Source organism: Entamoeba nuttalli (genome assembly GCF_000257125.1).
Source record: "Entamoeba nuttalli P19 unplaced genomic scaffold asmbl_5750, whole genome shotgun sequence".
NCBI lineage: Eukaryota > Evosea > Mastigamoebida > Endamoebidae > Entamoeba > Entamoeba nuttalli.
In genome coordinates, this window is record NW_008577656.1 from 1 (window position 1) to 10,967 (window position 10,967).

General features: G+C 24.5%; 7 protein-coding genes across 7 annotated transcripts; 4 read left to right on the plus strand and 3 right to left on the minus strand.

The window, feature by feature from the left end:
• Window positions 1–540: 540 nt before the first annotated feature.
• On the minus strand, window positions 541–1,101 carry ENU1_137900 (hypothetical protein; the record flags this gene model as incomplete). Its single annotated transcript, XM_008860245.1, has 1 exon — window positions 541–1,101. One exon carries the CDS (start codon window positions 1,099–1,101, stop codon window positions 541–543), a length of 561 nt encoding a protein of 186 aa, XP_008858467.1.
• Window positions 1,102–1,241: 140 nt separating this feature from the next.
• ENU1_137910 (hypothetical protein) lies at window positions 1,242–2,548 on the minus strand (the record flags this gene model as incomplete). Its single annotated transcript, XM_008860246.1, has 2 exons — window positions 1,242–2,321; window positions 2,414–2,548. 2 exons carry the CDS (start codon window positions 2,546–2,548, stop codon window positions 1,242–1,244), a joined length of 1,215 nt encoding a protein of 404 aa, XP_008858468.1.
• Window positions 2,549–2,676: 128 nt separating this feature from the next.
• Window positions 2,677–4,062, plus strand: ENU1_137920 (hypothetical protein; the record flags this gene model as incomplete). Its single annotated transcript, XM_008860247.1, has 1 exon — window positions 2,677–4,062. The coding sequence occupies one exon, from the start codon at window positions 2,677–2,679 to the stop codon at window positions 4,060–4,062; it is 1,386 nt and encodes a 461-aa protein (XP_008858469.1).
• Window positions 4,063–4,460: 398 nt separating this feature from the next.
• ENU1_137930 (hypothetical protein) lies at window positions 4,461–5,069 on the plus strand (the record flags this gene model as incomplete). The annotated part of the gene is made up of 1 exon (XM_008860248.1): window positions 4,461–5,069. One exon carries the CDS (start codon window positions 4,461–4,463, stop codon window positions 5,067–5,069), a length of 609 nt encoding a protein of 202 aa, XP_008858470.1.
• Window positions 5,070–5,192: 123 nt separating this feature from the next.
• ENU1_137940 (hypothetical protein) lies at window positions 5,193–6,458 on the plus strand (the record flags this gene model as incomplete). The annotated part of the gene is made up of 1 exon (XM_008860249.1): window positions 5,193–6,458. The coding sequence occupies one exon, from the start codon at window positions 5,193–5,195 to the stop codon at window positions 6,456–6,458; it is 1,266 nt and encodes a 421-aa protein (XP_008858471.1).
• Window positions 6,459–7,199: 741 nt separating this feature from the next.
• ENU1_137950 (DHHC zinc finger domain containing protein) lies at window positions 7,200–8,272 on the minus strand (the record flags this gene model as incomplete). Its single annotated transcript, XM_008860250.1, has 3 exons — window positions 7,200–7,464; window positions 7,510–7,919; window positions 7,973–8,272. The coding sequence occupies 3 exons, from the start codon at window positions 8,270–8,272 to the stop codon at window positions 7,200–7,202; spliced, it is 975 nt and encodes a 324-aa protein (XP_008858472.1).
• Window positions 8,273–8,977: 705 nt separating this feature from the next.
• ENU1_137960 (glucosamine 6-phosphate N-acetyltransferase, putative) lies at window positions 8,978–9,501 on the plus strand (the record flags this gene model as incomplete). Its single annotated transcript, XM_008860251.1, has 2 exons — window positions 8,978–9,142; window positions 9,190–9,501. The coding sequence occupies 2 exons, from the start codon at window positions 8,978–8,980 to the stop codon at window positions 9,499–9,501; spliced, it is 477 nt and encodes a 158-aa protein (XP_008858473.1).
• Window positions 9,502–10,967: the final 1,466 nt, after the last annotated feature.

Genomic DNA, 10,967 nt, shown 5'->3' on the forward strand with positions numbered 1-10,967 from the left:
TAATCAGTACCTTGTTCTTGATTAAACATTGTTTGTATTAACTATTTTAGGTTTTGAGTTTCATCTTCTTATCAGTACTATCTGACGTGGCTTTTAGTTTTCTATTTTTCTTATCAATCTTTTTATTCATTATTTTTTCTAATTCATTTTCCTTTTTAAGTGGTTTTTGTTTAATTAATTTATTCTCTTTTCACTCTATTTCTTTATCTATATTTTCTTTCTTTTACTCTTTTTTTAGCTCACTTGGAAAAACTCCGCTTTTTTTGCTCTAAAAATTTTTAGGTATTTTTAGATAATAATTTTCTTTAAATTATTTTGCCTTAATCCTTCTTTTTGAAAAATTTTTATCCTTTTAATATCTCTTCTTTTCAAAAAAACAAAACTTCTCACGTAGTTGAGCTAAAAAAAAGAAGGGTTTTTAGATAATTAATAAGTTCAAAAAGTAACTTAATTTAAATTTCTTATTTTAGATAACAATAAATTATTATAATATATTTTTGTTATATATAACCAACAAAAAATAAAAAAAGAAGTTAAATTTTAAAGAGGATGAGAAATACCGAAATTATCTCCACCAAAATGATGAAGAGTTAAATATTTCTCTTCTGTTTTAGAAGTATATGTATAAGAACCATCTTTAAAGAATTTAGGATCAGCCCAACAAGCTTCAACAAGACCAATTAATAATTTAGAACCATCAGTTTCTTCAATAATACGGTCAAGGGTTAATTCAATTTGACAAACAGTTTCAGTTATTAATAAATTACCAAATGAAGGAGTAGAACATTGTTTAAGATGAAGTCCAGTTTCTTCAAATTTATTAACATCGTTACCATGGTGTTTACCAAAGAAACGAACACTTTCAAGAATTTCTTTTGTTGGTACATTAATAACAAATTTTTTAGTTTTTAAAATACATTTAGAAGTATAACTACTTGCTCCCATTTTGACTGCTACAGAAAGTCTACTCAATGGCATATTCCATTGACAAGTCATTCCTGTTGTTCTTTGATTTTCTTCATCATAAGCAGTAATCATAACAACTGGTCCATGGTTAATAATACGAGAAGCTGTATCTTTGTTTATAAGAACACTATTCATTGTTGGTCTTAAATGAGTTTTAAGTTTTATGCTTTTTAAATTTTGTTTTATTTAAGGACGGATAAAGTCCAAACATCAAAGAACTACCATAATTTTATCTCTTAAAAAAAAACTTATTAAATTCAAAATTAATTCATTTACTATCTCGAAAGAACTACGCAAACAATACCTAAACTAAGAGTTGCCACTCCACATATAAATAAAATGTAATTTTTTATTCCTCGTATTTCTCCAAAAACAAAGATTCCCCATAATGTTGAAATTAATCCTGGTCCACTAGCATTAATTGAAAATGTTACACTCCATGGTAAATAAGTGTTAGAATACATAAAACAAATTTGTGCAATTTCCCATATAATACCACTCACTATTCCAGGAAGGAAAGTTTCTGGATATAAAGTTGGTTTATTTGTTGAAATAATTGAATAACAAATGAAGTAAATAGATGCTGTAACAAAAATACCACATGCATGTGAAAATAAGTAACAATATTGTGTATTTGGTCCAAAATTATTATCAATCAGATATTGGGGTGGTGTAAAATTGGATCCAAAGAATAATCCAGTGATTAAAGCTAAAATTACTCCAATTATTCTTCTACCAACTGGATTTAATTTATTTAAATAATCAAAGAAATTAAAATATTTTTTTGATTCTTCTTTTTTTAATGATGATGTTGAAGTGTTTTTGGTTTGAACTATTATTTGTGGTTGTTCACTTTTAATTTCTTGTAGTTGGGTTGTATCTTCATTTTGACTCTCTTTTTGTTCTTTATCATTTATTTCTGGTTGAACAGCTTGTTCACCTTTTAGTTCAGAATTTGCTAATAAGAGAGACTTTTCTTCTTGTCCTATTATTTCCTCTTTTAATTTATTTTCCTTTTCTTTTACTTCTTCCATTTTTTCTATGTTCTTTTGTTCCATAGATTTAATAAAACCATAAAATGGAACACTAATACAAGCCAATGCTGCACCAATGCAATTTAATATTTGTTTATCAACTGGTTGTGCATTAATACCAAATAGTCCAAATGTTCCAGTACACCATCCTATTGCTAAATTAGAAATACCCCAAATACTAATACCTAATGATACTCCAATTGTTTGAATAACTGGTACTGTAAGTAAATTACCAGTTGCCCAAATCATACCACCTAACATAGCAAAAGGGTAAAATTGATGTGTTGGATTAGTAAGAAATTCTAAGAATAAAGCAGTCAACTAATAGGTCTTCATTAATACTTTTTTCTCTTTAACTTAAAAATATATTTTTGCTTCACTTTATTACCGTTGCAAAAACGAAAAAAACAAACAAAAATGCCTAATGCTAAGGTAAATTGGAAAAACATTCCATCTCCAGTTGGAAACTTTTTAACAACAACATAGTTACTCCCATAAAATACTACCGAAACCAAACAACAAAAATATGAGAGAAGTGTGGTATTCATTTCACTCTCTTTACCTCCACATTTTTAAATTTAATTTTTTTTTAAGGAACAAGAAGAAGTTTTTGGAATTTTTAATTATTTTCTGCTACATTCAAAAAATAGTTAAAAAAAACTTAAAAAATTGAATTATGCAAACAACAAAAAAAGACATATTAATTCCTTTAGAAGAAATTCAAGTACCAACAAGAAACATTCAAGGATTAAAAGTTGGATTTCTGAAGAGTCCAGAAGGGTGGTGTTCTTGTATACCACAAACTATTTTATTATTACAAAGATATGGATATGATATTTATATTGAAAACAACATCAGTGAAAATTGGAAAAACGAAGATTATGAAAAATATTTGTGTAATATACAAGAACGAAAAACTGTGATTTCAATTTGTGATGTGATTATATCCTTTTATTTTGATGGGCAAGACATAAGTTATTTTCACCATGATCAAATAATCATCACTGAACGACAAATATTAACTGAGAATTTTCAACAACAATTACTTGATTCTGGAGTTGAAGTGATCACTTTAGATACTATTCCTTTTCAAAAAGAATATTTGTCATATTCTTCTACATATGCAAAAGAATCTGGTAAAGGAAAAGGAATAGGGTTAATTTCAATAGATGAATTAGGAATTGTTTCTTCTAATTATAAGTATCAAGCACTCATTACTGAACCCAAAAATGTTTCATTGGTTAGTTGTGCAGAAATACTTCACCGATTTAATATATCATTAACGACAATGAGTACTAATCCTGATATTATTATAACTGATAAACCATTTTTAAATTCTCAATATAAACGAGGGACAATTATTATTCCAATAACAAATGAACAACTTCAATTTGACCAAACAAAATATACAATAATACAAACCACTAATAATAAAATAATCAATAAACATATCTCTTTGTCTTTATCATTTACAATAATGAATTTCTTGAAATATTGTAGGTTTAATGGTTTCTTCAACAAAGAAGATAAATTGTCTTCTTTTTACAGTCTTACTAACAACCAAAAATTATCTTATACACAACAAACAGAACTTATCAAAGAGTTACAACCACAATTAAAAGAAGTAGATATTGATGAAACATCTCCTAAAGAAAATGTATTTCTTTCTTTCATACGTCGTTATTTTAATAAAAGTTATCTTGGACTAATAATAGTCATTACGTTTTTAATTCTCATAACGGTGTGGGGATCTTTTCAAAATTCAATAGAAAATACAATTAAAGATCCTATTCTTATTTGTGTATTGTCTTGTGTTGTTGGAGCATTTATGGCACGAAGAATTTCGCCATCAATTCATATTCCAACTGTTTTATTACTTCTTTCTATATCTTGTTCTATTGGATATACTTGTTTAGATGTAATGAATAATTTCAAGGATGTAGTTGGGACTTCATACCGCCAATATGGTCCAGTCATTGTGGATCTCTTTGGATTATTATTAGTATCAATAATTTTAACCAGTTCTATTTTCCTTGTTATTAAAACGATGAAACTTTATTGAATTTAACAATTAATTTTTTTGTTTAATACTTTTATTATCATGATATAGTAAAAAGGGTTTATTTATACTGGATCAAATACAAAATTTTTCATTCCACAACTCTTTGATAATCATACCACATGTAGTGAGATGATTTGAACTAGGTTGTAAGAGTAATTCATTGATATTCCCATTGTTAATTTATAGTAGCAATGGAGTAATGCCTTGGAACAATATAATAATTAGAATTTTAGTTAAGAAATAAGAGTTTTTAAAAAAATTTCGATGGTTATGAGGTTTTTTTATTTGGTGAGGTGTTGAAGAATAAAGGAGATATTAATTTAAAAAGTTATCTTGTGATTATTTCTTTGATTTTTAATATTTAAGTGAAATAAAGGGTCATCTTGAAATCATTGGATATGAGTGTTTCTGAAGCTAAACCAATTTTAATTATTTATTTCACTCGTGATGGACACAGTGAAAAAATTGCAAATGATATTGCAGCAGTTATTCCTGCTGATAAAATTAAAGTAACTGAAGAGTTTAGTCGAACTGGAGTTGGGGCATATTTTACTAGCTTTAATGAAGCAGTTTTTGGAAGTGATAATTCTAAGTATTTAAAAACTGAAGTATTTTCTAATACTGAACAATATAAAGCAATTATTTTTATTGGTCCAGTTTGGTGGTGGGGATTAAATGCACCAATCAAAAATGCTTGTAATGAAGTAGTTAAGAAAATCAAGGCTGACCAACATGTTTTCTTAGCTCTTAGTTTTGCTGGTAAGTCAAATCCAGGAGATAAAGGAAGTTATGAAGAATTTGCTAAAATTTTTAATGGAAAAGCTATTGTTCATGAGAAGTATCTTGGATGCCAAGAAGATTATTATGCAGCTGGATCATTAAAAGATAAAGTCATAGCCTTTGAGAATGAAGTGTTACAGTCAGTAGGACTTCCAGAGCTTAAAGTAGGAGAGTCTCAAGAAAATAAAGAAGAAAATAAAGAGGGAGTGAAAGAAGAAAAGAACTAGTTAATAAAAAGAAAAATAACAATTTAATATTTTCTTAAAACATCTGTATTTGTTTTTCTTTATTCTATTTTCTAAAATAGTGAAAAGGACCAAACTACAAATTAATTAAAGGTTGAAGAATAAATGGAAGCTTTAAGTGAAAATGAAAATGAAAGTCAACTAACTGGAAGAAAAACTGAAGTTTCGATGATGTTTGATACACCTAAAACATCGGTTTCATTAACACCTAATGTCTCTAATGTTTTTGAAGAGTCAAGTAGAAAAACAGAAGAATTAATAGAAGAAACTCCAGAGAATTCTCCTATACTCAAACGACAAAAAAATATCGTAGCAAATACTCGTCAACAAAGTGGCTACTTCTTCTTTACATCAACAGAGGAAAAACAAGAATCTCAAGATTTAGATTTTACTACATATACTGGAGCAAAGGATTTATTAACTATTGTTGATGGTTGTAAAGTTATTATAGACATTGGAACATATTCAATGAAAGTTGGACTTATTACTGATGATAGTCCAAGAAGACGTTTACCTATGGCAATTACAGAAATGAATTGTTGTGAAGAAGCAGTTAAAAGTGATGATTGTGAATTTATATTAGAGCCATATCATATTAATCCTTTTCAAGACAGTCAATTATTTGAAGATAAATTAAAACGAATTTTAAATGAAATTTATCGAGTTGTATTAAGAGGTTGTAATCCATCTTCTCATCCAATATACTTTTCTGTTAATCAACATTTAATCAATATAGTTGATTCAATTAGAGGATGCTTTACTCAATTAGGAGTAAATGAAATAGAATATGTTAATCCATTTTATGAACTTCTTCTTCCAACACAGTCTTCAACTGGATTAATACTTGATTTTGGAAGTGCTATTTCATTAAAAGCAGTTATTGAAAATAAAGTTGTTGAACAAATGGAAATAGATAATAAACTCATAGACACATCTAAAATATTATTGCAACAACAACTTCATATTCAACCTTCAAAATGGGATGCTCTAAGTGCACTTAAATTTTCTTTTTGTTCTGAAAAATTTAATTTACATAAATTCGTTATTCAGAGTAATGAAGTTGAATGGAATGATGACATCAAACAAATGTTAGAAGATTCTCTTTTCGAAGACTCTTCGTTAATTAATTTGTTTTTAGAGGTACTTAAAGATTGTCCTAGAACATCCAGAAGAACTCTTGTTAGTCATATTATTGTTGTTGGTGGATTAGTTCTTGACGGTATTGAAGAAAGATTAATAAAAGAATTAAAACAAGTAGCTTCTCAATTTCATGTTCAGTCAAGAGATTTCAAAGTTATACATCATAACCATTCTTATAATGCTCAATGGGAGGCAACACAACATTATGTGAAAGACAATTATAATATTTGAATATCATTTAATTTCTTTCTTTCTCTTTTTTATCAAAATGGAGTAATTCATTGTGAATAATTTAAAAATTAAAAGAATTGAATGAATATAAGATATTGTTAGTTAATTACATTGTTCTTTTAACTAATAGAACATTAATTAAATAAATAATTTTTATTACTTTTATTCTATCAAAAATTAAAAATATGTTAATTTATTTTATTTAAGAATGAATGAGACTTAAAAGAAGTTAGAGATATTAAATTATTGTGTGTAAAAATTGATTTTCAAACAAATATTAAAATTACTTCATTTATTTAATGAATTATTCAAATATTTTTGTTTATATCATTTAATATGTGTTATATCTTAAAACTATTTTTATTAAAATATTTTAATTAATTTACTGTAAAAAAAGAAACAAATAAAGAATATAATTCCTTTTTGTTTAATAAGAAAAGTAAAATAAATTAGCTTCTAAAATAACAAAGAAACTAAAAAAAAGATAATGATATATTATCTTTTTGAATCTCCTAATAGAAATTGTTTTGATAATGTTTGATTATTTTTCACTTCTATAAGACTATGGTGGCAAAGAAGGATTTATTATTATCAAAAGAGTATGGTATATAAATAATTAATATGTGTGTTTGAAGAGTTTTAAATCAATAAATACGTATTTTAAAGAAAATTAAAATTTTATAAACTTTGTATATAATGAATAAATAATAAGTATATTATAATATATTCAATAGATAAAAATTATAACGTAGAGAATGTTGAGCGTTCTTGTTGAGTAGTAATATGATGTTTGTCAAATTTGGTTCTTTTTTGTTGTAAATAAACAGGAGGAATAGGAGAAAATAAGAAATTCTTCCAATTAAGAAGAAATCCAAGGGAATAAATTTTAGGTAATTTTTTAATACTTTCATTCGTAGTAGTACCAGTAGAAATGAAATAAGTATGCATACATAATAAGTTAGTAACAAAGAGAAAAAAAGGTAAACTAAAAACACAAAGAATAGGTCTAGTAATAAATAATTAATCGATTATATAAAAATAATGAACAAACTCTAAATAATAATGTTCTGAAAATCCTTCTTTCACATGAATAAGTGAATAAGGACGTTCTATCATTAAAAAACATGCAAGCAATGATGATATTTCTACATATAATAAATAAATAAATGAAAGTATTAAAAATTGATAAAAAATTCTATAATTTCTTCTTCCAATACAATTTCCTACCCAAGGACAATGATGGTCAAAATGTTCTATACAATTATTACAAATTCTACAATGAATTGTTCTTGGTGGTTTCTTAAAAAAACAAGTTCTACAATAATATAATGTTACTTCTTTATTTTCAAACATTTTAATTGAACGTGATTCAGTATTAACTAATTGAGGATTCTTTCCAATACCATAAACTTTCCTAGGTAATATTCCAGGATTAATAAATGCGGTTCTAAAAAGAGATATCTAAAAAATATCAATCTTGAGATTATTAAAATAACAAAATAAAATTAACAAACAATTACACAGGTAATTAATATCACACTCGGAATAATCATTAATTCATGTGTCTCTTCTATTATCCAACGTAAAGTAAATGATGAGTGTATTACTACAATTACTAATAATATTATAATTGTTAATATTAATCTATACGGCTTTCCTCCAATTGTTTGTAAATGAAAACAAAATAATGGATATGACAATGGATAATTGGATTGATTTAATCTTATAAACCCTTTCTGTTTATCTTCTAAACGTTCATTATTAATTTCCAAATTAATTGAAAGATTATTTTCTCCATTTAAGTGTTCATTCATCTGAATACTGATTTCTTTATTCTCAAGATTATTACTATATGCGAATGGTGAATTAATACTATTCATAAAAGTAATTGAAAATTAAGTTTACGAAAAATCAAATTTATAAAACAAAAAAAAAACAAAAAAAGAGATTGTCTCTTTATAATTCTATTTTTATTTACTAAAAACTTTTTGTTGTTGTTTATTTTATTTTTAAATTGGAACTTTTTATCTTCTTGATGTATTTTTTTTTGCAATTTAAGTTAATCAATAATTATATAAACAATAATTTCTTAACTTATCAGTCTTTTAATTAATACACATTATTCATTTCTTAATAAATCTTGATATTACTTAACAATATTAAAATCCTGAAAAAATGTTAAACAACTAATTGACACAATTTAGTAATTGTTAACTATTTTCTTTGTTAATACATATCATATGTAATAGCACTTTGCTATGAATATTATCTAAACAAAGGATATAACATTTACTTAACACCTTTAACAAACATGCTTTTTATTTTAAAAGATCTTCTTTTTACCTCAACCTAACTATCAGTGAATCTCGAGATTTCATTTCAGTATAAACAAATTAAATAACTTTCTTCCTGACAGGTTAAAGGAGATAGATAAATGTCGTTTTTGTAGAACACAGATAAAGTGATTAATTTAATAATTTAAAGAGCTTATTTTATCACTTCTCTATTCAACCTTTTGTATGACTTCATTGTTTATTTCACCAATTCAATTACCTCAAGTTGGAACAATTCAATTTAGAGCATTACAAAAAGAAGATTATGATAAAGGGGTATGTTCAGTTCTTGAACAATTAACTTCTTGTTCAACAGATAAAAACAAATTTAACGATGTATTTGATTTAATGGTTTGTTATTATCTTCATTTTTCTTAACATTATCATCAATAAAAAAGAAGAAAGAAAATAATTATTACATTGTTGTTGGTGAAGATCTTTCCACCTCCCAAATTATCCTTACTGGTACATTATTTATAGAATCAAAAATCATTCATAATGGCTCTTCTGTTGGTCATATAGAAGATATTGCCGTAAGTAATTCGTATAGAAAAATGAATTTAGGTAGGATACTGATCGATACTTTAGTGAAACTAGGACAGGTTAACTCTTGTTACAAAATCATTCTTGACTGCTCTTCTTCGGTTTTACCATTTTATGAGAAGTGTGGACTATCTAAAAAGGGACATTTTATGGCAATTTATTTTTAAAGAAATCAAATAACTAAGAGAAAAGTAAAGACTAGAAAAGATAAGACATGCTATTATTTCTATTATTATGTTATATGTTATTCTTTAAGGTTTAAGACTAAAAGATGAGTTAAAAAGTAAGTGACTGTATGTATAAAAACTACACAAACAGATACGTTTAATCCAAAGAATAACAAAATAAAATAACTTGACAATATAAATCTGTCATAAAAGATAATAAAAGAAAAATACTTTTTGTTTTAAGTCATCATATTATTTTTAGAATAAATAAAACATCTTGAATTGATTTTAAACAATAATTAATTCAAAATTATCATATTTTGATTGAGTTAATAATTATACATAAAATATTTGATTTTTATTATTGAAGATGAGTTTATATTTATTGTTTGATTTATTCTTTTTGTATTACTTCTTTCATGTGTTTTATTTCATTAATTGTAATTTTTATTTCTATTCTATTTCTTTTTAATGTATATAAATTGGATTAATAACAATTTAATTATATATCTTGATATATCTGATTTGTATATTTTCTTTCATTTCTATGAATAATCTTTTCTATATCATTTTCTTTTATTCAATTTTCTATAAAAGATTCATAAAATATTGACATTTCTATTATTGTGTTATGAAAGTATTAGACTTTGTTTGTTTTATATTCTTTTATTTAATTTATTCTTTTATTCCTTTATATTTTGTTTCTTTCTAAAATTCATTTTTCATTCATTTTCTTCATTTTATTATTATATATTTATTTAATTTATTCTTTATTTCTTTTTATATTATTCTATCATCTATATAATGTATTTCTATTAATTCATTCTTATTTCTCTCACTTCATAACTATAAATTCATTGTGTTATAAATTTGTTGAATTACATACATTTCATTTTATTATTAATATTATTATTGTGTTATAGTTATTTGTTAATTTATGAAATGTAAGAAATGGAAATTCATATATTAATGTATAATATTTATACATTTTATTATCCATTCATTTTTCTTTCATTATTTTTGATTTTATTCTTTCTTTTACTCATTTTCTATAAATTAATGAATTTCATTGTTTATGATTATTATTCTTCTATCTTCTATTACTGTATTTTTATCACTTCTTCATTCTATTTATTCATTTATCATCTTTTTATTTTATTCATTATTTCTTTTTTCTTTCACATATTATGTTGAATTGTTATTTTATTCTATAATTCATCTATTTCATTTTCATTTTAATATTTCATTTTCATTTTAACATTTTTATTCATTTCTTCTTTTTATATTTGATATATTGTAAATAATATATTAAGATACATATATCTTATTGATATTAAAATATTTCATTATTATTTAATATTTAAATATTTTTTTTTTCTTTCTGTTATTTCTTTTTAAATTCATTTTCAAACAATTATTTTCTAATTATCAATATATTTTATTTAATCATTGAAATGTGATATGTT